The 27,577-nt window shown below is 37.6% G+C and overlaps 1 protein-coding gene across 2 annotated transcripts in view; it reads right to left on the bottom strand.

The window, feature by feature from the left end:
- Positions 1–27,577, bottom strand: part of PIP4K2A (phosphatidylinositol-5-phosphate 4-kinase type 2 alpha) — a 99,974-nt gene that overhangs the window by 22,396 nt on the left and 50,001 nt on the right. For both annotated transcript variants that reach the window (XM_052693252.1, XM_052693251.1), the window contains exons 2-4: positions 26,802–26,899; positions 25,674–25,770; positions 9,793–9,945 (exon numbers count right to left, since the gene is read on the bottom strand). In XM_052693252.1, the coding sequence (XP_052549212.1) occupies positions 9,793–9,945; positions 25,674–25,770; positions 26,802–26,899 (348 nt within the window). The remainder of the gene's footprint in view (positions 1–9,792; positions 9,946–25,673; positions 25,771–26,801; positions 26,900–27,577) is intronic.

Here is a 27,577-nt window from a genome sequence, read left to right as displayed (position 1 = left end):
ACTTCCTACCTTTCAAACTATCAATCCCCTATATCTGCATCATAGAGGAGGCAAAATGTGTCCTCTGTATGGGTGGGAGCCCAGCAGGACTTGCACTAGTGACTGTGGTTGGCAGATTTTCAATTTGCCCATCTTGATATAAATGAAGTAGCAATTTAGTCACCTCAAGGTGCTTTTTAGGAATGATTTCCTGAAGTTTCCCGCTCACAGCTAGAATAAAAGTGAGCCTAGAAAATCAGCCAGAACATCAGCTTAACAGAACTGCTGAATTTCAATGGAAGAAAAGATTTCAGACTTTATGTTAATTCTTTCTAAAAAGAGCATTAAAATATTTCTATCAAGCAGCCTTGCTAAATAAATCTGTAACACTTAGCCGGTACATTTACAAGTCCTTATATGCAGTAACAAAATCCATTTTTAAAGAGTGCTAAAATAAACACCCTATCATATTTTCTTATTAATTCAGACAATTTTCATTTTTCTGCACAGCATGAGGACAATATTACCATTAAGAAAATAAAGTATCGTCAGCATGTTGACACATTCTATCAGCTGTGCAGCACAGTTTTCAAATATGTAATTTTCTGAGCTCTCCTGAATCCCATGCTTAAAGCTGAAAATAAGAAATTCTTTATGACCTTACATTCTCATTATTCTTTGTACAAATATGGCTTCAAAATTCCTTAATAAGAACAGAACTTACACAACCTCATTTTACATAAAAAATATGACTCTTAGCTTCCTCTTCTCGGTAATGTTAGTAAGCCATCAGGATGACCAAAAGATAACGAAGTGCACACAGCTGTATTGGTAAATACTCTCTGCCATTTCTGGCTAGTTTTGAAAAAATACAGGGTAAAATTCTCATTTTTGCATTTTTCTGTTCTGGAAGATCATCTGTGGAATGAGTTTGACATGAATGAAGACTAGTTCCTCCAAGTGCAACGTAATCTGAACATGATCACTGGATGTGATTATCCAGGCAGCTTATCTGCTACCAGGAACAATATTCTTGATAATGCTATGATAAGATGAGTCACTGGGCTTGCTGTGCCTTCTGGAAGTGCCCTGAACATCATCAGTGACAGAATTTTAAATACACTAAATATGTAAGAAACAGCTACTGGTGAATTCCCTGAAGCCAAATTCATCCTGCCATTTGGTGTAGCTAAATATCTGCCTAATGAACCTTCTCATCATTTAATGAACTTGGTCAACACTTTTCCAGTAACAATTCCAGTCCATGGTGGTCTGTCCCACTTGCACAGGTTGAATTCCATCTAATGCCCATGTTAACTAATTTTTTATCTTGATTCACACAAGGAACCAGCAGAAGGACTTTCCCCAGCTCTGTTTCTTAGCAAATCTCCCATAAATCTTACCACACTGGGACACCTAGAGAGTCAAGGTCACAGTTACATGCAATGTATCCTTTCTTGAGTGTTTTCATTTAAATAACAGAATATGATACTGCCTTGCTCTGCCTTTTCACCTATCCTTCCCCTTCTTTTTGTGGTACACACAGAGGGACTCAGGAAGAAACAGTGAGGAAAATGAAAAGCCTCGCCACAGATAACCCAAAGACATGCATGGAGGATGACACAACCTTGAAGCTCTGCTTTAGGATGGCATTGGCTTCATATTAGCTTAATTCAGTGCACATTCCTGGACACTTAGTCCCTACCTGCTTTTCTGGCATAGACTTCAGCCTATGTGGCTGTCATCATATTTAGGACAAAACTGCATTTAGCTTGCAGTAACGATTTTCCATCTATTTATGATTATCACCTTTTCTCCAACCTCCCACTGAATACCTTGTGCTATTCTTCAGCTTCTGAATCATGCTCTCTTGGTACTATTTCCACTTCTTACACTTGATTGTGATTTTTCCTTTTGCTTTTCTTCCTGTTTCTTTCACATTTTTTTCCTCTGCAAAAGCTAAGGTCATATTTGTGCTGCTTTTTGTTTCCTCCTTTATGATTCTCTTTTTCCTTTTTAGCTTCTTTCATCTTTCCTTCTCATCCAGTTCAGATCACTGCTCTGTTTCCTGCCTGTGGAAAATGGGCAGTTTCTCCCCTTAACCAACATGCTGCATCTGCTATTCACCACTTCTGTCAGTTGCCATAGAGACAGGCAGGCAGTGCAACGGGTAGCAGTTCTGCATTTATTACCTGTGTAAGAAAGAGGACATGCAGTTGGCAGCCCCCTATAGAAACCTGCAGTATACCCACACTTGTGATAAGATTTATACTTGAAAGCTTGTATACTTACAGATCCCTCTTGTTCACTTGCCTTGGGATGTCTTCCCAACTTCTTTTTCCTTACAAAAGCACTTAAAACACCTGGATGTTAGCACCAAGGAAAAAAAAACACTCCTTTTGAAGTCCATTTTAATAAAGATAGGTGTGCAAAAGGTGCTGGCATTTTTTTTTTTTTTTTTTTTTAAACAAGAAACTCAAGTTACTTTCATTTCATTTTAAAAAATATCCATCCTGTCTTTCATCTATTCTCAGAGGGCACAGGATTGCACTGTTCTGCAAGTTTAGCTCTCTGAGAAGGACAACATACCTTGTTCAGTTCAGAAACTAGAACATCTTACAGAATTCTGTTCAACTGGCACCAATTTCTGTCCTTTGAAATATTTGTTATTTATAAACATTTATATTCTGTGTTTTATGAAAATTACTCCACAGCACTTTTGCATGGGGCAATGTATCCAAAGGACACATAAACACAGCTTGAACATATACTGAAATTAAAATACTTAAGGGAGGTACAGGGTGTACCTGCTCCTTATAAATAGAGTGAAACCCTGGCAATGCATGCATCTCAAAAGATTTCACTAAGGTCCCCTTTAACAGCGTCAAGGGTCTTAACTCCAGTTTTCTGATCTATGCTTTTGGGGTCTGAGTAAATATTTTAACCAAAACAGCAGTAGGTTTGAAGGCCTCTCGAGTGAGTATTCCTTTTTGCTTCCTATTAAGTACTATTTAAGTGTTTAACATTAATATGCTTGATTAACTCACACAATTTTAAGCTATTGTGCTACTTCTGAAAGTAGGTAGGGACAATACAACAATGATTTTTGAAGTATTTCAGTGTTGTCCTTTTGAGCATATTACAATGCTTCTAGCGTATTTGAGAAGTAAATGATGTTCAGCTGAATGGTTCCTGAAGAACAGCTACAAGAGCCCTGCTAATAACTGCTAATATATCACTACTACAAGCATCTCAAACAAAATGTGACTGAAAGCAGTATTTCATACTATGTATCAAAAATACCGTAATAGTAGAAACTGCCTAGCATAGAAACTTACAGCAGAACTCCATGTGTCACACATGCCTGCATTTACCACAGCACTTAGAAATGTAGGTGGTTCTTGTCTAGGCTAATTAGTTTTTAAATGTAGATAGAAAGCTGGATCTGGAGTTTATATTCTTCATAAATGACAATAAGTTTTGCAACTTTAAGTATGGAGGAAGGCTTTATTCCTCCTATTTGTTTAGGCCAGAAGTGGTATGCTCAGTTATTTACCTTTCCCCAGGACTTTTTTTTTTTTCAGATTTGCAAGACAAAAATAGAAAAGAAACAAGCTCTAGTATTCTTACTCAGTACTGCGAACATCAGACCCATGTGATGAGTTGACAGAAAGCATCAATGTTGAGACTTGAGTATTCACCATCTGTCTGAGTCTGTGGGCCTGAATGCCACTACCAAAAAACCAAGCATCACATTGGGTGGGATAAACAGAGTCTAACTCACAGTTTCAGATAGTAACTACAATTTACAACTGTCAAAACTGCTACTTACAGTTCAACAGTTTGAAGCTTGAATTGCTATATATACTTGCACGCTGTTTCTATAGTAACTTCTCCTGGTATTCCTTCAAACTTGATTCGGTTTTAGTTATTTATACATCTCCAGTATGTAGCCATAGACTTGGAATTTGATAATTTCATTTTTACTGTTGATCACTAAAAAAACCCCAAAAACTATAAAGTACTAACAACACAATAACCTAGGAGGCATGTAACTTGACTAATTTTGAAACATCCCACCCAACATTACAAGAGCAGCTCTCCCTGGAAAACAGAAAACTCAGTCAAACTGACTTATTTTGTTTTCCCTCTTAAGTTACCAGCCACCTGCTTCCTGAAAAAAGCCCAGTTTCCCTAAGCTGTGCAGTCATGACCATTATATGAGGGTTGCTGTGAAAGTAATGCCTCCTATTTTATGATGTTGACCCACAACATCATAAAATAGGCGGATACTGGTTGCATTGGCAGTAGAGTTGAAACCTTCCTACCAATATCCCATTACATTTTGTTGCCATGTGACAGACAGCAGCAGAGGGGCAATCTGACATAACAGTGTCTGACATGGGAGTGCATATGAAGCAAAGGTATGGAACTGAATCCCTCCACGCGGAAAAAATTGAAGCCACTGACATTAAACAACACCTGCTGAAACCAAACAGTGGATGTGAGCACAGTGAGGCAACAGGTGGTGCTTTCAGCAGTGGTGACAGTGAGTCACCTCCACTGGTACAGATTTTCATGTGTGGCACGCAGGCTCTTGCTCACTGCTGGAGAAAATGCATAGCTAACGGTGGTGACTGTGCTGAAAAATAGCATTTTGTAGTAGAGAATTTGCTTTATCGAATAGTATTATTGTAGTTTCTGTAGAAATAAATAGGAGACCTTACTTTCAAAGCAACCTACATAATTTTCGTTAATTAAAAACAAGTCATTCTACACTTGATGTTTTTAGTCTTACGAGTGTTAACATGCTGTGCACAATTCCCACTCCTTTTAGAAGTACCTAAGTATACAGGTTGCATAACTATAACCACAGTTCTTCACAACTGCAAAGAACAGAGCATTACAACTTCAGACAAACAAAGAGAGAAAGGACAAAAAAAGATAGGTTTGTGGACGATAAATATCCAGTTTCTGATGAAAAAAAAACACCCAAACCTTTATTTCTATTTTCTAGTGGCAGTCTACGTGTCTAATCTTTTGGTGACTCACAAAAAATCATCATTACTTGGAGTTGGATTTCAAAAATGTTCATGGGAAAACTGCTCTGCCACATTTCTCTGCCGAACCCACCAGCTCCCAGATGCTTTGTCTTCTTTGCTTAAAGATAGCTACCCCTCTTGTATGTACTGCTGAGAAACTCAGGCAGACCGGGAAAACATTTGATAAGGCTTGTTTTGTCCTAAGCAAGGAGGAGGAGAGAGACACTGTCAAGGTCTAGAACGATTCCATCAGTTTGGAGCTGCAAGCATGAGTAAGAACACTGGTGAGTAAATATGGTTTAAATGAAACTCATTCAGAGTTTCAGCGTGCAGAATAAACGTGAGATGCGTCTGTAGAGAAGGTAAAAAAAAAAAAAAAAAAAAAAAGCCTGAGAAAGAGAAAAGAGATGATCTGTCATAAATAGTAGAAATTTTGCTCATCATCATGCCAAAAGTAACTGGATAATAATTACTGCCTTCCTGGACAGATGAAAGAGGGTGCAAAAGTCCAATTGTTCAAAAGTTACCATTCAGAATGGATAGAGAACCCAAAGTTAGGTACTTTGGGGATACCAGATCTTTGTCAAGGGAGACTTGGAAATAAGAGAAGCATTCTTTAAAAATTCACATGAATCATCTCTCTGGTCTTCACATGCCTGAGAACGGTTATTCCAGCCAGGATCCCTGCACTACATAACTGGCTCTGAGCATGTCTATATGCTCCTGTCCTTGGAAAGCCGAGCCTCCCAAACATGGGTTTACTGTAAGAGCAGCCTGACACAGGACATGGAATAAGGGCATGCCACTGAAGTCCCAAACTAGTCAGATGCACTCACATTTCAGCTGTGGAGCTAATTTAACTGGGTCACAAATTTTCACACGTGAAGAATGCTGCTGGCAATCAGTGCACTGAAACGGGGAGAATTAATGAACAGACCTTTTCCTAAAAATGTGTCACTTTTATATGTGATTGCAAACAGCCTCATCAGCTGCAGTAACAATCACAATTCAGGAAGATAGTGGGCAATAAGCTATGTATGTAAATCAGGATTTATGCATCTTTATTACTCAGAGAGAATATGCCAGAATAAAGCTAAAATCGAGAGAACTTGTTTTGACAAAGATTTCCACAAGAATATCCAGTGCAATATCTGAAAAGTCTTGCCATCTGATGGGACCCTGGAGGTACGTGTGAGTTGGACTGTGTTCTGGAAAAAGTTCTAACCGGAACAGAAGAACACACATCCAAATTACTAAACCCTTCTCTAAGTCAGGATGCCCATGTTCCAACTGCAAAGTAGGAATAGCAAATGGCCTAGGTTAATGTCTAAGTTAATTGCCCAGAATTATTTGGAAGGACGCTAGTAGGCTCAAAGCAAAACCACAGTAGGGAGCATTAAACTGTTAAGATCAAGTAAGTACCAATGGACGATACCTGGATTGAATGGTTTGTTAGTACAAGCGTAACCTAAGGGCAACTTTGTGTGATGACTTGGTAATGAGAATTATTTAAAGACCTGCTCACCAGGACAGTAGGTTCCCTAGACTTTGTCCAGCATAGTAAGATATGCTTTCCTTGTCCAAAAAATCTCTAGAGAAATGAGAGGACCAATTGTACCTAATAGACCACGCATTCAATTACCAGCAGCAAAACACAGGGCATGTTATCAGCTGCGTCACCACACTCAGTAAGATTTAATTTAGATTTTCTTTAACTATAACAATTTTATTCTTTTAACAGCACTTTACTGAAGACAATGGAATTAATTTATTTTATTAAAAGTCCAATTACTAAACTGCCTCTGTACTTGAGCTCTTGGCATTTGTAAAGCACTCTCAAGTTCAGAGATGAAGAGAAATACCATTCTCTATGAATCTTTCGGAGACACTACTGAAAGATATCAGACTTAAATCTATTTAAGTTACTAACACAATAAAGTGTAAGATGTTTCTAACACTACCTAAGCACATGCTTTTATTCTTACACAGATAGCAGCACATAGGCAAATAAGATGACTGCCACAGATACCATGCAAATCACTGTTACTAGTAAGCTATCTACTATGAACTCTGATGTTTTGAAAGCACGAACAATAACAGATTACAGTAATGGTTAAGTTCATTCATGCTAGCACTGTCTTCATGGCCACTCTTGAAATGAGATGACTGTTTTGGAAAGCAGTATGACTTGTCAGCTGGATTAACAGTCTCAAAGAAATCTGGATTATTAATTGTTAATGCCAAATAAGAAATGGACCAGAGCATTAATTTTCCTGCACTACTTCACAAATGAAAACTGTTTTAGATCAAAGCTAAAACTGTAACTTTGAAAATTCTAACACTCCCAAATTACAGATAATAGTTTAAATTTTCTCATTAACAAAATTGAAATTAAAAGATGGTCTTACAAAGATTTCTGACAGTGACAATATTTTGCTATTAAAATAAGCACATGCTTGTCTCACATTTTACTTAAATAGATGTACAGCTTGCAGAGAGGAAGGAAATATCTATCTCACTGAAGGCTTCACAACAACTTGGGGCTCGAATGGAACTCGCAGATCTCAAATATACAGCAGGAGAGAGAAATGGAGCTGGAAGAAGCGCTGTGAGGATGGCTGGCAATACGTACAATTCCTAACATCCCAAAATCATGCCTCTGTCTCTCTTCACTTTTAAAAGTTGCAGAAGTACAAGAAATGTAATCAGGCCTTGGTACTTTACATTCATTGGTGCTGCTTTCAAAATGTGCAAGGGCTGCTTTGAAAGTAATGCCTCCTATTTTATTATGTCGGCCCTCAATGTCAGAGGCAGACGTTGGTGCTGTGGCAGTAGTCCCACCAATATTCCATTACGTTTTGTTGTTGCATGACAGATGGCAGCAGAGGGGCAGTCTCATAAAATGGCATCTGATGTAGGAGTAATTGTGAAGCTCATCTATGAGAATTGGTGGTTTATGACTTAGGAACTGTGTACAGAGCCAAATACCAGCTTTAATGCATTGGAAACAACGATGGCAATGCTGGAATATCACAAAGTTTGTGCCAGGTGGGTCCCACAAATGTTAACACAGGAACAGAAAGAACATCATGTGCCAGTTTGTCAGGACCTACTGAACCAACACGAGGCTGAAGGTGGCAGCTTCCTGAATCGCATCTCCACCAGCTATGAGACGTGGTGTCAACACTACAAGTCAGAAGAGCAGACCACAAAGTGGGAGCATGTGAAGAAGAAAAAGTTCAAGACACAGCCTTCAGCAGGTGTAAGAGAAGGTGCACTATCTTTTGGGATAAGAAAGGGGTGATCCTACTGGATTTCCTCGAATCCAGACAAGCCATCAACTCTACAGACACATCTGGCTGCTGACTAAGCTAAGGCTTGAACTTTCAGACAGCCAAGAAAAAAAGGACAACCTTTCTCTGGCAACACAATAATGCAGGACCCCATGCCAGTCTGAAGACCGTGGAGTACACTGCCAATCTCAGCTGCACTGTTCTACCACACTTGTACAGTGTCGACTGGGAGCCTTCTGAATTCCAACCATTAGGGCTGGTAAAAGATGAACTGATAAAAATGTGTGGGCAACATTTTCCTAGTAGCAGTGCCATCATAACAACTGTGAAACAGTGGGTCACCTCCACTAGAGCAGATTCTTATGAGCACAGCATGCAGGCTCTTGTTCACTACTTGCAAAAATACATAGCTAATGGTGGTGACTGTGTTGAAAAACAGTGCTTTACAGCCGAGAATTTGCTCTATTGAACAGTGTTATTGTGCTCTTTCTATCTGTTGTAGTTTCTCTGGAAACAAAGAAGAGGCATTATTTTTGGAGCAATCTACATAGTTTGTGATTTCTACTGAAGTGGCATACAGTATCAGAACATTATGAAACATCACAAGGCAAAACAACAGAAACAAAAAAAACCAAACATCTGAACATTCTGAAGCCTTTACCTGCAATTCCAACTCACAGATGTGAGCAGGAAGATGGAAAGAAGGAAAAAACCCACCTCCCTTTGGGCATCATATTTTAGATCATTTTTAAAAACTTCTCTGGTTTATGCAGCTTTAGAGCTTATTCAAACAGATCTGGAGCTAAGGAAGTTAGCACTGACTTTTATTAAGCCTTCTTGTATTTCCCAAGTTCTGCTTCCCTCTGTAGCATTCATACAAATCACACACTGACACAGCATGAAAACTGTTAAGGTTGATTTCAGGGATTTCCCCTGCTCCCTTCTGACTTCAAAGTAATTTATATAAAAGTACATTGGCAAAATCTTTTTTTTCCAATAGCTGGAATTTTATATCAACTTTATATCAAATCTTTAAGTTCTCATGCTATTCAACATTTATTATTTTAAACCTGTAAGCAGTGAAACACATTCCATGCTTAGACTGAGAAGAAAAAGATCATCTGCAGCATTCATACACTTGTGCACGGTGATCCCCAAACCAGCCTAGAATAAAGTAGCTTCAAGCCTGGAGGTGAAAGCATGAGAATCTTTGTAGTAAGGAATAGGATCCTATGAACTCCGAGTTATCATCTGTACCATGCAGACATACCATCTTACTTAAAAGCTAGCTTGGATATTCAGAAGAGTGTAGCCTTATTATTTTAAGTATACCATAAAGCAGACATGCAAAAGGAAAAAAAAAAAATCAGTTATTCTTTTCCCATGATTATTCCTTTAAACTTTTAACACTTTAAAAAAGATTGGCATTGCAATATATGAGAAGATACTCCACATTTTGGTAAGAAACAGCATATTACCTGATGGTATTTCTTCAGTATGTTGTGCATTTCTGCTACATCTTCACTTGTTATCGTTTTGATGATATATCTTTTGTCATAAGATGTATGAAACCGGGCACCACTGCGTGCTTGGGAATCATTGGCAAGAGGTGCACTTCTTGTCAATGAGTTCTGTCAATTAAATAAAAAACAAGTGTTGTCAGGCAAAGATATACACATTTTCTAACTAAAACATATATAAAACATTTGCATTTATTTTAAAGTATTTTGAATAGTCACTGAGTGGAACTCTGCCAAGCATGTAATCCCTTTAAATATTTTGAGAACCAAAGAGCGTTTGGGTGAATGTACTACCATCAGTGATTTAAAAGTCAGTGTATATTTACTGTGCTTTGTTACATATATGCTATCAGCTTTGGGGAAAAAAATACAGAGTCATGAAAACCCAAAAGAACCACTGTTCTACACCATAAAAACCAGAGGATTCAACGCTACTAACAAGTATCATTTTACAGAGCAGTAGGAGTTGTTCTTAAGCCAGGAGGACTGGCTGAATAACATAACCAAGGGAGATTTCCAAGATGTGGTACCAGAGCTATTCCAGTGATTTCATATCTAGTGTTAAGCAAGTGATATTACTGTACAGTTCCTTCTTTGGCAAAACAGACACATCTGCCTTTCTACAAGCTCAGGAGGGGAAGAACAGTTAATAACTATATAATGGTCAGAAGAAAAAGTTGCTAGAGATGAGTGACCAGATCTAGACTAGGGATTGATACAACTTGTGCTCCCACACTAGCAAAAGAAATTTTTTTTTCCCCAGAAAGTTAAGCAGTATTCAGATCAGAATACTGCTTACCTTATTTGAAGGTGTGCTTATGCTTTAACTCTAGCAACAAAGGGATCTGGGATCACAAGCTCTGGAATTCCAGCAGGAACTGCACACACTAACTTGAGGAAAGTGTTCAAATTCAGTGCCAAGGAGTCAGTGCTGTTGTCAATTATTATTAAGTAACAACTGCAACCTAGAGATGAGGGCAACTGTAGCCTCCGTTTAAGAAGGAGCTTGAACACATACACACACCTTCGTATTTCTGATTGCATAAAGGAATCCCACTGACTTCAACAAGCATTCAGAATGTTTAAATCCTGACCCAAATGTGAGATGCTTTCTTAAATCAATTTAGTGTGAGGTAAGAACGTTTTCCCACAAGCTTACTTTGTTCAACTGAAGTACTCAGGAGTATCAGGAATAACAGTAAATTACCTAAAAGCACACAGCCCCATAAGGTCTTATTACAATGAAAAGCTTTGTTATGTCATGTAGAAGAAATAAATCTTTGCAGACTTTTCCCTGTACACTTGTAGACTCACTCAGTGAATTACAGTCATTACCAATGTCTGTGACAAAATGTGATAGCAATGTGATTCTCTGCTATTCTCTCTGTTCACTAAAGAAACAAAGGATGTGGATGCCTCCTTAATGCTTATAAATGAATAGTTTTCCTAGACTGATCAGATCAGAGATTCTAGGACAACCACTGAAGACTCAGTCCTGATCTGCGTTGGCTTTTGTCAGCCAACTTTAACAGATGCAAGTGCTGCACCACTGAACTACTAAGGGAATTTAAATTTTCCATACCTGTTTCCAGATGTTCCCTACTCTAATTCATTTCCCACCACTCCGTCACTGAAGTATTTTTTATGTACTGACAATGCCTACCCAAGGGAACACATACTATAAATGGACTGAATTTTCTTAACAATACACTTCATATCAGAAGTCCATTAATTTTAAAACTGAATCATATATTGACTTAGTCTTAGAAATCATCCTCCATTCAAACCTTCTATGTTCTAGAGACAGAACTTGACTTTATTTCCAGGGTTTATATTTAATGTTTTTAAATTACAAACCGATTACAGAAAGTTTTCAAATGCAATGGAAATTCAGTTACCATCACCACAAACTCTAGAAAATATGATGAAACATAATAACTATTCACAACTTTGAGAAAAGCTGAAGCACGGGTAATCATCAGTGTATCCAGTGAATTGAACTACTGCTAAATTATTAGGCTATAATTCAGTTAGCAATAATAAAGGCTACTGGGTAATTATTTGTTATTGTTCCCAGCAGAAAAAGGTGCATTATTCTGAGGTTAACTGTTCCAATAAAGCTAAAGTGTTCATCAGTAACCACACATTTCTGAACGTATTGCTCCCAGAGAACCCTAGCCTTTAAACTGTAAGCCCATGTGGTATAAATCTTGAAAGCAATTAACCTGAGGGGAACCTTAAGTTGTTGTGCTATAAAAAATTGCTCAAAAGTACACTTGTCAGTCTGCCAAGAAATCTCAGATGGAGGACGGAAAGAGGGAAGATAATAAGGAGGACCTGGACTAGCATCATTGTCCAAAACGTCAAGGACTTCTGAGGCACATTTTAACACTTCACCAAAAGATGTGTCAGGTTTGAGTGAAATTCCTATCTGCGAGTGCTCACTTAGAATGAAAAACCTGAGTGGTTTTGGTACAAATAGAAGCAGCTCACTTCCCAAAGTGTCTCTGAAACTCAGTACTGATGGCAACGTCATGACTGAGATGCAGCACGCAGGAAATGATGCTGCTCTGGACTTCCCATACGCTGAAGCTCGGTCAACAATTCTGTGCCCAATAACGCATTTTTACTTCAGACATCATCACTGCTGTTCTTACAGTCCTCTCACTTAGAATGTGTCCTCTTTGGTCTTCACAAGTACTACTTGCACTCACTCAAGTGTTAGGGCTTAAGATAAAGATCTTCCTACTTCTTAGGTACAGTATTCCTGAAAACATAACCTCCATTCATCCCATTCTTAACCAGGAATTTCTAGAATATATTAATATAGCAAGCCCCCAAAACCAAGGTACTTATTTTGATTCTTCTTTTTATTTTTAAAAATATTTCCTGTTGGTGTGGTACCTGATGCATTTAAAAACAGACAACATAAGCAGTAAGAAATTTTGCCTTAAAAGAAATGACACATGAAAAAATAAGAGAATGAATTAACCAGTATTCCTTATCATGCTGCTTTCATTTACAGTCCATCTTCACAGAGAAAAACAGAAGCTTGTTTGAATTGGACTAATTAATAAATTTAGTCATATTTTAAATCAACTGGATGAAACCTCATTAAGTCACTTAGTTTTAACTGATCCATGTCTTTTCCTGCAATAGTTGTTTTTCTAATGGAAATGAAATCTGCTTGATTGCCAATTATAATGACAAGTTAATTTGCAAATACAGCTATCATATCGAATATGTTGCTAACAATATAATGTATACATAGGTAATTATTTAGTACACAATCTACAGCTTCTCAATGCTTTGATACATCAGAAATGGTATGCATATACTTTTGAGTAGATGGCTATTCTCTTTCTAGTTATCTATATCAAGTTTAATTAAGAATGCATGTAACTATCATTTTACCATGTACATAATTAATTTGTTAGAACAAACCAAACAACACTGTACTAAGCAGCACAATTCTATATATGCACAGGTAACTCAGATGCCTTCCCTGCGGTACTCCAAATCTATTAATGAATTAAAGATCAGATGTTTAAACATTAAACGTGTTTAAGATAAGAAATCCCATTTAATTAAAATCATTGACACTTTGTTTTTACTAACTCCCTTCCTGTAGAATCTCTCAATACAATGCTCCTTTCAGATACAGAATATAGTTCATCTGAACACTGAAAGAAGGTGGAACACAGTGTTTAAGATTAATGATAACTGCTGTGCATTCTTTTGATTAATGCATAAATTTAATTAATAAGTACATTTTTAAAAGCTGAAAAATTAAAACCAATGCCATTATATTGGGCTGAATAATAATAATTGTATTATTACTTTCTTGTGCTGATAATATATGGTTCAGTTTCGTCTGTGGACAACTTTGTCATGTTTCACATTCACTTCTGTGAATAGAGGAAAGTTCAAATTCTTTCAAAAGCAAAGCCTCCATGTATCACACAAAATGTCCTACCTTCCAACTATACTAATTCTACTCTTTATAATGAGAAATCAGTCTTCAATAAAATACACAATACAGTTGCATGATCATCACAACAAAGAATCTTTGAAAAAATGACAGCAATTGGTCTGCATCTGATAAATTATTTTTAAGTAAATTAATGAGCAAAAGATAAAACCAGAAGAGCTCATGGGATTCAAAGTGGAAACGATATGGCTACTTAAAAATACTTCTAGAACACTATCATCCACCCATTTTATGTAGGTGAATCTAACTTACCTGATTGACTCAACACTGTTCTGTATATATCAAACCATTTTGAATCCCATTCAACCCTGCCAAATGCTAACAAATGAATAGCATGTCTATTAGAAGCGGAAGAAACTCTTTGCTGGAAATTGCATCTCTTGTAAGTTAGCACAGAAGCTGGCCAACAAGGTCCCGCGTAAGCCCCTCTGATGCACAGCCACTAGTTAAACTCATAACTGGTAAGAAATCTCAGACAGAACTGTCAGTAGCACCACATGTGACCTCTGGTATGCACTGCCTACCACAAAGCGTGGACAAATTGTGGAACTTTCTCTTTTGGAATTACATATTAGCTCTGTAGTATATATCTAGATAAGGACAAGAGTTAAACTTATTTTGGGTTTGTCTAAGCTCGGTTTTTAAGAGAATCACCTTTATCTTAATACAGACAATAATAAGAAAGTCATCCTGCAGTGGTGATTAGACTGAAAATATGCATTTGTTTGAACTGTACTGCTCTGTAGTTGAGACTATTATCAGATGCACTGCATAGACTTCTCCCGTCAAATGCAGTACAGTCTTGGGAGGCAATATTGGACGTAACAGCACTGATAAACTTCAGTGATGCTATGTGCAAAAAGTGAGCAGAACAGGATAATAAATTGCACTGTTGACATCCATGTGCAAACAGGTCGGAAGAAAAACTGACTCAATGTGCCTAAAAAAAAAAATCAGCACAGGGAGCTTTCTCTGCTTTCCTGTTCAGCAGTGAACTCATTAGGCAGGACCAGCATGGTGCCCAGCTGGAAAACCTCCTTCTTAGGTGAGACTTCCATGTGGGATCGAGAAGGAAACAAAGAATGAAAATTAAGTATCTCCCTTTTCCGAAAGGAAAATACAAGAAGGGCTGAGGGAGGGTGAAGGAGATGCAAGAAGAGATAGATGATGGCTAAAACCTGATTGGGTTCCCTTGGGCTCTCTTTCTTAATTAGGGGAAAATCAAGTGGAATATGAGCAGATGGCAAGGAGCCACTCCTCACTGAGAACAGACTTATGAATCACAAAGACAGAATAGGGAGTATATCCCTCAGATATAGGAAAATACCCTTTGAAAGACACAGGTTCACCATCCTAACAACCTTTTTACCATCACTCACTGCTGCTCACTTGCGCTCTGTGCGAACAGACAGTGGGGAATTTATCTCGCTATACCATGTCAGAGCACTATCTTTAGGGAGAGCAAAACTCTGAGAAAACAGGGTCACAGTACCTTGTTCACATTTTCTCAGCTGTTCCAGCCTCTCCTCAGTCTTCACCCTTACAACTAACAAACACATGTGCCAGCCACACGCATTTTGTTCCACTTAACAGCTTCACTTAGCAGCTCTCCTGAAGCCTCCTGCTCTGAGCGTCTGTGTTCTGCCAATTCCCTGTTCACCTCTAATTTGTAAAGTTTTAATCTTGTGCCTGCTGGTTTTGGTCTCAGGAGAATGAAGGTTTTGTACTTTTGAAATGTGAATACTTTTACGAGGTCATTTAAAGACTATGCTAAATTACTTATGTAATTACTTACACAACTCGAAGACACACTTAGCACGCCAAGTTCAGAGATACCACTAATAGATAAATTTCCCTTTTGTGCACCTCCCTCTCTCTCTCAAATGGTTTCTCAATGAGAAATCACCGGCTGAAAGTCTCACAGCCCTAACATAAATCAATATTAAAAGTATCACCTACACTGCGCTGCAGGCAAATCTGCGGGCAACCAGAAATACTCATCCGGTCCTCTGTACAAATCACAAAGAACTTGTCCCACATCAAAGAATTAATTTCTGATGAAATAATCTAGATACAGCTTTCCAGATAAATGGGTAAAAGCTACATCGCTTGCTAGAACTTCCCTTTCTGAAAAGTTCTTGATACAAAACGCTAATCAGCCCACCTATGTTAGATCCTAATTTCATCTAGGAACAGCATATTCTTTAGCAAGTTAATTACAAGCTCATTCAGTTTTACTGTAGACCCCCTCTCTTTCATCAGCATGTTTTTCTGTGCAGAGTTTTATTAAAATTCCTACAGTAAAAACACAGTGGATAAGGAGAATGTTTTTACCAGAGGTCCAGATCCAAAATTCTGAAGATCCTAGAAACAAAACAGCTTCCACCAAATCACATGAGCTTTCCTGGAGCCTTCAAGAGAATTTCATAAACTAGAAGCCAACACAACCGCCACATATCACACGCCATTCCATTTCACCCAGCTTCTCCAAAACTGAATTCCAATCTTTGCTTTTGGTCTAGGAACAGCTTCCAGTAAGACAGTCTGGATTTTCCACCTTCACAAGCCAAAGACTCATCACTGCAGTTATTCTGGCAGTTATTCACTTGTACTGCTGAAAGTCCCATCACAAGGCATTCTCTATGTTCTTAAATCGCTTTGATGCCAGTTTCCCATATCTCTTCTGTATCCAAACGGCCGTTTTTTTAAGATGACCAGAAGCAATACTAAATACAATATATTAGCTTTAAGTATAAAATAAACAGACGTTCAAAAAAGTTAGTTCTTCCTGGCTTTATCTCACACCGTCCAACTTACCCACCCAAAAGAGCAGTTGAAATTGACTCACTGAAAGCTCACACTAGTGCTACATTCTCGTTCTCTTTGGCCTTTTACTCCTTTTCAGAGCTGCTACCTCCTCAAAGGCAGACTTTTGCTCCCCAAGTATGCACTCCCTTTTTTCCATATAATTATTTATCTGATGACATTAAAAGGCATCCTGTTTGGATAGGCTCAGGATGCCAGGTGGCGGTCCAAGAGGTACTGCATGAAATTCTTGTCTTTATCACTCTTTGCTATTTGGACAGATTTTGCCTCTTCTGCAGGTTTCCACTACATGAAATGTCAATTACTCATTGACAATTAAATTTTGATTCTTGTCATTTAATACTCTCTTATTCACTTATTCTCTTATTCACTTATTCTCTTATTCACACGGTTTTAATTTATTTTTATAAAGTCCCCTAAAACTTAGTGTTTTAGAAAACAACAAAGTCACAAAATACCAAGTCAAACACTGACAGAGGAGTCACCAGGTACCAGCTGAAGCATCACTTACACTTAGCATGTTACCTTTTTTAAACATACTTTACCTTGTGCATCGGTCAATAAAAATAGCAGCCTACTGTAACATGGAAATTATCGTATAATTGGTAACTCTAGTTCTACCAACACAAGACAGCAAAAAAAGGGAGACCAATTGTGAGATCAATTTCCAGAGAGATGCTGGCTGTTTCTGAGAGCAACAAGTTAAGCTATTTGGAGCTACATCATCTGAATGAAACACTTTTTTTTTTTTTATTTTTTTATTTTTTTTTATTTTAAGTCAGAAGACACATGCAGCAGAACCTTCAGCCCTGCTCGAAGTACAGGAAAGGTTTGTCCCTCTTCCTCAATTGCAATCTGCATTTATAACTGGCAAAGTAGTGCCCTCATCTTCAAAGACAAACTGCTGGCAAGTCTCTTCTTCCTCTGTCCACTTTGCCTGAAATGCTCACAGCAAGGATATTTATCTCCACAGTGGGAGGTCAAGGATTAGCCACAGCCTCCGAGAGGGTGGAGAGATTTAAAGGTCAATTTAATTAGCTCATTCTAATCTTCTACACAACTAATGTAAATGTCATTGTTTTCTAACTGCTGCTTTAACAGATGAGATTATATTTTAGAAACCTTGAATTTGCGAACTATGTTGGATGTAATACAAATTCTTCATGTAACCAATCTTAAAAGGGAGTCCAATAAAAATCACCATCGAGACACAGAGCTTCTTAAGAAAAAAAGGGCAGCAGGAAAATTCTGGTGATAAAGCACAGAGAGATGTACAAGAACAGTAATCTCTCAAATTGACTGGCTTAACAGCTTCTCATTGATTTAAATCTTTTCCATTATGCAACGCCTGGACAAAAACAAAACAACAGTTTCTGGTACTGTGATCTCATTCAAAAGTCGTCGGATGCTAAAATGAGTGTCACAAGACATTCCCCTACTGTTCGAACCACATACCCCAAAGACTAATCAGATCAAATCCCAAGCTATTTATGAGCGCCTCTGGGCAAGCTTTGCATGAACGAACAGGCAAAAACAAGTGCACAGATGATGCTCTGTGATGACTGAAATAATAGGTCAGAGGGAGAGCCTGGCAGTAGTTCATTGCTGTTAGGGAAATTACATATACAGGATCTAGCTATTCTTCTGTGACACTGCCTGGCTCATGCACAGGTTCTTATGAAGACAAGCTTGCAGCTTTCACAGTTTTAGTTTTACTTTTTCAAAGACCTTGGGAATTACGAATATGGATTAACTGATTACTGATAAAGAAACATACCAGATAGAAAGGGTGTCATACTACTGGATATGGAGCTTTCAAGGCTTTCTACTGCTTTTTAAACAAGCAGCCCACTTCTTGGAATGTGTTCAGGATGATGCTTTACCTGCTGTTCTACAGAAGAAAGGCAAAGCACCAGTGTTATTATATATATATTATACAAAGCACCAGTGTATCCTATAAACAGCAGAAGCATCAAATCCAGAAGTATCTGGTTTTGTCATACAACAATGGGTAGGGAGAACTTTTGGGTTTTATTTGAGCATTGGCAATGTGCATTCTATCACAGCTGTTGAACAGGATGGCACAATGGAAAATGCTTCATATTAAATAGTCTTCATATTTTTCTTCAGAAGAACAGACTTACAGGAAGACATTTCACTCATAACACAAGCTGTCATCTTAAGAGGTGGGAAACTTCAGTGGGAACACTGCTTTTGCTAAAGCTTGCACTGACAAATTTTCTGGAAAGCACACTCAGTTACATCTGCACGCAGAATCAGTCTATCAAGAAACTCTACTGAAACATCAACTTATATTTAAGAAATCTAGCATGTAGCAATGTATGACTGACCACCAACACCATACAAACATACTCAGTGGCATGACCTCTCCCTGCCTTTGGCAGCTGTATGGTCAACGCTGTGCTCTGTTTTCAGTCAGCTCAGAAGCAGGTTTCAAGAGAGCCATGTTGAATGTCACAGGGGCTCCAGGAGAGAAAAACAAATCACTCTAGTTCTATGATACTATGATATGATGTCAGATGTCAGAAATATCAACTGCTTTCTAGCTTCTTGTTCAGATGTAGACGTAACTCAGAACGTTTATGAGCTCTGCTTTTGTGATCAAGACTACGGGGTCCTTGACTTGGTCTAATGACAGTACAGTCAATAAAATACAAGATTCTTCCCTAAATCAAGTCACCCTATTCAGACAGTCTAGATTTGGAGTTGTCAGTTTAAGGCATGCACTTGCATTGGAAAACACTAGAGTTCTTTATCTGGGAGCCTTTCCCCTTCAGCCCTGCAAAGCTTGGCTTGCTGCCTCATTTTCAAGGATGGCCCCATAGCAGCTCAGGGAACTCCTATCAGCTCGTTTTTTGATATTGCCAACACATGCTAAATCACTCTTTTCTAGTTTGACTACCCAGCTGTGAATGATATTTAGTTTAGACAAGACACTACTGAAAGCAAGGTAAAATATTTGCTTTCCCCAGTGAAGACTAGGAGAAACTGGAGTTAAAATTGCTGTAGTGTTGCCATACCTACTAAGGTCCAGTCCCACAGTCCCTAAATTCCTACTTCAGCTCACATTTATGGCATCAAATCCTAGAACGTAACATTCAGATTGTATACCTTGTTTTTAATGTACTGGAAAGTACATAATCTACTGGAAAGAGCAGAAGTGCCACAGTTGTTAGCATAGCTGGTTCCACACCTTACTACCACGACCACATACACCCACGTCAAAGATGTCAGCAGTTCTGAGGATCCGAGTGCCAACGTTCATTTGCGATCCAGAGACTATATGCTACAGGTCTCTCATTTGACAGATTTGCCACGCTGAAATGAACAGCACAGGATTTTTTTTTCAGGTAGTTCTTGGTTCCAGGAGTATTTATGCATTTTTTAAAACACTGGTATGGAATATCCCTTCAGCCAGTTTAGGTTAGCTGTTCCAGCCGGGTCTCCTCTCAGCTTCTTGCCCACTTCCAGCTTACTCACAGAGTGGCAAAAAACAGAAGGTCCTGACACTCTGTGAGTACTGCTCAGTGCTAGTTGAAATATTAGTTTCTTATCAGCACTGTCCCAAACAATTCCAAAACACAGTACCATACAAGCTGCTACGAAACAAGTTAATTTCATCCCAGACAGTTTCAGTACAACAAGTCACAAGCCTGTTTCAAAAAGATGCATCACTATCAACCGATATTTTTTGTTTAAACAAGCATCTAAGGTTGTAAAATTGTTTGCAAACTCCAAATATGATTTCTTGGAATTGAAAAAGTCACACAAAAAGAGTAAAAATATTCATTACGAGAAAGCTGGTAGTAGGAAATTTAGATACTTAGGAAGACAATTATACTAAAGGCTGACTTCTGAAGAATTAATCCAAAATTTGCAGTATCTATCTGCAGCTACACTAGAATCTGGACTACAAACTACTTTAAGAAATTCTTCTATACAGAAATCTGCAAGAGATATTGAAACTTAAGGAGACTCACACATCAGAAGAAGTGAAAGATACTGAGTTCATATGGTTTGCTATAAAAGAAATTGATTAGAAACAGAAAATCTCAATTTTCATTTCAAGATGTCAAACTTTTATATGGAAAGAAATGCACACATAAATAACAGGGAGCTCTAAATTAAAATGATTATTTAAATTAAAATGACTATCTGCTACAAGCCCTTTAAGAATTGTTTATGTTACACAGACAACTACTACAAATTGCTTCTACAGACAGGCAAAGTCAGAAGCGAGCATGTCTCCTATTACACCATGTACTAAAACTTTAATGAAAATCCACTGCTCTCTCCCCAATTTCCTGCAGAAGGATCATTAGGTACAGTGGGACACTGGTGCCTTCTGGAACGAGCAATTCTATTTATAGGGCAAGAACCCGGTCTCCCTCTTTTGCCTAGTAGAATCCAGATGAAGGATTCAGCAAGAGCTTTAAGCAAGAACAGATGTGTGGGAGGACAGTAAATTAAGTTTATTTTCCAGAGCAACAGGAGCAGAAGCATTTGTAACAGCAGTAGATCCTATTTTTCTGGAGTTGGTTGGGGGGGCATCAGTTAGCTGCTATCTTGCCAACCTCTCCTAATTTTACATTTGCCAGAAGCCAGTCCTATAATTCTTCTGCCAAAATTATACTCACATATTTTATTAAGTAAGAAATGGTGACAAATAAACTAAAAAAAACCTTTGAAGTTACCCCACTGAGTAAATATATTTTGGGAAATAAGAGGCATTTCTGTAAAGTAACTTCTGCAAAATCAGTGTCTGAAGCTGAGGGGGTGCAGAAATTAAAAATTAATGTAGGACTCCAGTGAGTTAGGATTCTAGAGGTTTCCTTTACTGCATCCATTTCTCTTTTTTTTTTTTCCCTGTTAGGAACAGATAATGCTCTCATGTATTTTCCTGTCAATGTTAAGACGATCTTTAGAGCTACAAACAGTTTCTCAATGAAAAAGACTAACTAAAACACTAGTTCAAGATAATGTGCCCTATCAAGGCAAAATTTGGCACTATTTAGTGCTTTTAGAAATTGCAGAATTTCTTTGACACTTTTAGAAACTACCTTCAATGAGATCTGTATGCACCTACTTGTAACATATCACAGCACAGAATAAAACAAAAATCTCCTTTGTTTTGATAATTCATAGTCTGTGTAAGTGGTTAAAATGGTTTTACAGGTTTTACAGTATTCAAATGCAATTCTGATTCACACTAACTGAACATCACCTGAGTTTTCTTTTGCAAGAAAAACGTACTATTTTTATCTGATGTCATAAATACCTTAGTAATAGGCGATCAAGGAGGAGGAAGCTCAGGGTCTAAAAAAGGAACTTTTCACACAGAAACAAAGTTTCTTAACATAGGTTGAAGATGTAATTTATCATGACAAGTTTATATAGGCAAACTAAGGATAAAACTCAAGGTTTAACTAAATCCATACAATACTCTCTGCACTGCTACCCATAATAAAGGGCGAATCACCAAAAAAAGCCAATTGGCCAATGCATGTACCTCTAGGAAGATAATCTTACATCAGCACTAATCCAGACATCTTTCAGAGATGCCCAACTAGCTATAAAAGGGAGACAGACGCATGGTAGGTTAACAGAGACATTTTGGTTTTCCTCGTGTGGAAGGTGGGAGCCCATTACAAGAACTGCAGCAGCCATTGCTAGGAATAGCTTCTTGCAGGGCAGCAGTGACATAATTTGAGTTCTCCAGGTTCTGAAGCTGCACTGAATGTAGGGAAAGAAAATACTTTTTAAGACTGAATCTTTCTTCATAGTTAAGAGAAGGTCTCTATGAGGAGATCTCTATGTTAATCATTCTAAAGACGAACTGCATATTTCTGTTTTAGAAGCCCACAAAACTTTATGGCCTCAGGCTGCGCCAGGGGAGGTTTAGGTTGGATATCAGGAAAAACTTCATTACAGAAAGGGTTGTTAAGCACTGCAATAAGTTCCCCATGGAGGTGGCTGAGTCACTATCCTGGGATGATTTAGCAGAGGGTTGTTAGAGTTAGGGTGGTATGGTTAGGTTATGGTTGGACTTGATGATCTTGAAGGTTTCTTCCAAGCCAAGCTATTCTATGATTCTATGATTGTACGAAGTAAATAACATAATGTCAAGAATTAAAATGAGTATAGCTCAGAAACTAGAGCAGACACTAACAAATTGTTTTCATGATGCAGGTTTTTGTTTGTTTGTTAATCTTTCCTTATGAGTAAGCACTGTCTGTCTTCTGGAAAACCTCATCAAGAATATCTGCTGAACACTCTGAAAACAAAACCATTTTAAAAAAGCGTTCTGCACAATTTATACTGATATATCTGATTAATGAAGAGGGTAACTTGCCTTGTTTACATCAGTCCTGTCTTGCTCACTGTTGAGAATGATATTGCTCACAATTGATTGGGACTCCCTTCCTGAATATCATTTTGTAAGAAACACTGCTGTCTGTTCCATAAGCTTCCCCTCCATTTAATATTGTACATGTTTTTTCAAATCATGGTTACTTCTGAGTATAAGACAACCACTTTAATCAATGTTCACTGAAATAACTCCTTGAATACAAAGATTATCTGGAATCTTTGTCTTTTTTTTTTTTTTTTTTTTTTTAAACAGTGCCTCTGTCAAATTCCCTTTTAAATCAAAGGGAAAGTTGAATCAAAATGAAAACAACTTCTGCTTTTAAAGGGGATAATCCCTATTTTATAATAAGATCACAACAAATTCTGGTTACGTGGCTGATGCCGTCCCTGGAGACTTTCTGTGATCCTATGACTGGGATTTTCATTTATGTATACTTTTGTAAAAATTGAGTTTAAAGTTGAGTTTAAAAATGTGTTTGAATATATTGCTACTCAGAGTATTTTTACTTTCCTTTATTATAACAGTCCTGTACAGTAAGAATTCAGGGTGATAAACTGCTTGGATGGAGAAAAAAAAAGAACAGAAAACACAGATAGTGCCTTCCCTTGGTCAAACATATATTAATCAACCTTCTTTTTATGCTAGATACACCTGAAATACTAAATAGCACTGAAGGTTTTTTTTTGTAAATAATATGTAAGTGTTGAAGCAAAAACAAGGATGTGGTTGCATTTTCCTCTTTCGAATTGTTTGGTTACACTATCAGAAGCTGTTAAAACAGATAGCTACAAGAAAGTTTTGTGGTTGTTTTTGTTTGTTTGTTTGTTTGTTGTTTTTTTTTTTAAATCCGGAAATCTGGAAGCTTTATTTAGTGACAGTCAATAAATGCAACAAATGTTAATTAACAAAGGGATTCCTGATTTGGTTCGAACAGTACTGGAGATGAAAACTGGAGATGGAATTCCATGATGCTGTGGAATACAGCATTTTAGATTATGCCAGTTTTCCCAGCTTTAACTAATGTCAGAATCTTAAGCCTTCTAATACCTGTGCGACCTGCTGTAGGGAACCTGCTTTGGCAGGGGGGTTGGTCTCGATGATCTCTAGAGGTCCCTTCCAACCCCTACAATTCTGTGATTCTGTGGTATTTACTGAAAAATAACTTTGTTATCACCCTATCTTCCTAAAGAGACCAACCACGAACTGACACCATAATTTTAAATTCAGGAGCAATCACATCTTTCTCTCTTACACACTGATCTTTCTTTTTTTTTTTTTTAAACCAAGAAAAATGAAACCTTCTTATAAAGGGATTAAGTATCTTTCCTAACATTTCTCATTGGTCCATCATGAAAACTGAACCAGGAATGTAACTTGATATTTTAGCCCCAGACATTATAACTGTGGAGAAGGGAAGGGAACTGTGGGGAAAGGAGAGGAAGGAAGAGAGGGGAAAGGAGAGGAAGGGAGAAAATCCCCTTCTCCATTTCCTAGCAAAATACCTTCCTAAAGTTACAGTGGCCATAACTTAATTTCAGTCATGCAAGCACATTTTAACCAATTTTTACGCATTTTTAACATGCTGCTGCATATTGAGAAAGGGGAAAATTAGTGAAAGGGGCAGCTGAAAGAATTTAGATTCGGGCTGCAGCATTCAACTTTGTATTGCATCAGAGAAGTATTCTGTATAATTTTTTAGCTACTTGAAATCTGTAATAAAAATTGTATTATTATTTATTAAATATCTTCTGATATATCTTAGTGATGGGCTACAACAGGAATTGCAACCCATACTGAGACAGCTTAAAAAAGTAAAAGAACATGCCAGGAAGCAGACACTCACTACAGAGCAAGTGCTATGTAGGACAGGCTGTTTACCAGGGTGACTGCAGAAGGAATTATCCCTGTGATGGAGATGATGTGCATTAGGAACAGTTAATGGAAAAGGGAATGTCAGTGAGTACTGGCAAATCAGACTGAAGCAGAGTTCAAGGACTTTCTTTTGCAAAGACTGAAAGAAGCTTTGACTGCAAGAAACAACACTGCCAAATGTAGAGCAATTTCTTGTTCTGCTGTATCTGCTCTTTGCAAGCTATTTATTTCCAGATCCTTTTAAAAAAGGGAAAAGAAAGGGCAACAATGGAGCATGGAGTCGGTTACCACAGACTACTCTTTTCTGAACAAAAAAATACATAAAGGAAACATATGGCTTCAATGGTTTCAGAAACTACATCTAACATGGACACGCTCCTAAAGCAACCTTTATCAGAGTGACTCAGCTGAACACAGCATCTCTTGTCAGCAGTGCACAGACATGTTTCTTCCCTCCTTCTGCAAGTTTTAATATAACCTCTCAGTTTTAATATCTCAGCTTATGACCAGGAGGTACTGTGGTGGGAAACAAGGAGAACCAAAGATTAGGTAGGGCCACCGTAAGACAGGTAAGACAGGCAAACCTGAAATCTGATGGCTCAGGTGGGGGAAAGAGTAGGGAGAATGGCTACTTTTTCCTCTTAGTTCTTTTCTAACTAATACCTAAATAAAGAAATACTGTTTCAACAGGTTGGCCTGTTCACGACTGTAGCATAACCTGTATATGTACTGGTCTGGATGTTTTGAAAGTGAACTTACCTGGAAGTCCTGATCATCAATTCCAAACCTCTCTCTTAGATTACGGAAAACCATTGGACAATATTCCTTAAATTTGAAATGACTCGGCATGTTTTCTCTGAAAGAATATAAAACCAAATCAACACCATTTACCTGCATATGCAATTAATAACTCTAGGGTATTATTTCAATTCTGTTCATACAAAGCAGAGTATAAGGAGATTTACAATCTCTCCGCTAAAGCCCTACTTTTTTAGGCTCACCATGTTCTACTCTTTATTATGTTCAGTAAGTTTATACACGTTTGTCTCTAACAAGCTGAACCTGCATTGAAAAGCAGGAAAGAGTGTTTTGCCATTGCCCTTAAATTATTTCAAAGGTGAAATCTCAGATTGCATTATACAAGAATTACCATACCATCTGTGACACCAGAAAGCACGGACAGTGCCAAAGCTTCACGAAAATTGGCCTTACTGAGTGCAGGACCAGCTTTAATATCCCGCTGTTCATTTTGGATTTGAGAAAAGTAACTTTGAACTTTTCCATAGAGAAGAAGACTCCAAGTAACAGAATTCTTCGTTTTCCTAATGTCTTATTAAACAGGTTATACACACAGTGACACTAATAGTTTTACACGTGTGCACATATCGATCACGGGAGACAATTTTAAGAGATGCGGATATGATATTTAGCTATCTTAATACTTTTGGAACTCTTACATGATTGCTATAATTTCATATTATGGATTAGTAAAATTTATACATCATTCAGTTTTGATATACACTTTAAATTTTCATTCTTGTCCAAATATTTCATTTAAAATATTAACAAGTACATGCACCTGAAGTTATGTTTTAAAAAATACCCAAATAAACATTTGGAACAGCCACAAATAAACACACCAAGAGAGGATCACCTTCAATATATAAGATATTCACAAGGCAATAATAAACCATATGGAAGAAGAATACTGCCCAGCAGCCCCTGCTGTTGCTTTTCAGAACAGCACAGATGGTTATGTTTATCACAGGATTAACTTAATCATCAAAACTTCAGTCCCATCAGCTGAAAAATAACAGAGTTCATAGTACTTCATAAAAATATCACTGCCACTATCCCCATCTACAAAGAATTGTTACTTGTACTTACTTGTTGAAAAGGTGATTGTCCACCTTTATCTTTGAATATGCTTTGAAATCATCTGGCATCAACATAACAGGGATTTGAACATGGCTCAGTTCATTGATCTAAAGGAAAAAGAATATATTAAGTTGATAATAATTTTGCAAAGATTCTGCATGTGTTCTAATTAAAAAAAAAAAAAAAGTTATTTGGCCTGCAGTCGCTTGTGTATGTGTATGGGAGTGAATGTAATTGGAAGAAAAATGCAAAAAGAGATTTATTCTTTCCAGATTAAATGTACTAACAAGGTAGACTCTTTGGAAAGAAGAAAGAGCACTCTGTATTTATACTAGTCTCTGGAAAAAAGTGTTTCAAAGCACACCTGGAGCATGTGCTTTAAGGAAAGTCAGTGAGGACACCAGCAATACGTTCTTAAATCCTAACACACTGTTCTTACTGTTCTTGTTTAGCCAACTGAGCTACATTTTCCAAAGACAATTTAAATCCTGTATTTAAAATGACTGTTTACCTTTGCAGCTTACAAACTAGTCTTACCTGTTTGTGTCTTAAACTACTTACAGAAAACATAATGCTGCTTCCATATGAAGGCACAAGCTTTGGACTCAGGAAGAAGAGCCTTGTTTTGTACAATAGCACAGACCCCAGCCAAGCTTTTGCAAGTTACAGCATTTAGGCATTTTTTTTTGATTATTCAGGCTCACTAAACTACTTAAATAGCCAAATTTGTACCTAGAAATAAATGCAGAAGTCCAAAGGTTTTCCTTATTTTGTTATATTTATGG

This window comes from Tympanuchus pallidicinctus, unplaced genomic scaffold, assembly GCF_026119805.1.
Source record: "Tympanuchus pallidicinctus isolate F22 unplaced genomic scaffold, pur_lepc_1.0 scaffold3, whole genome shotgun sequence".
Taxonomy (NCBI): Eukaryota; Metazoa; Chordata; class Aves; order Galliformes; family Phasianidae; genus Tympanuchus; species Tympanuchus pallidicinctus.
This window is presented reverse-complemented; position numbering and strand designations above follow the sequence as displayed.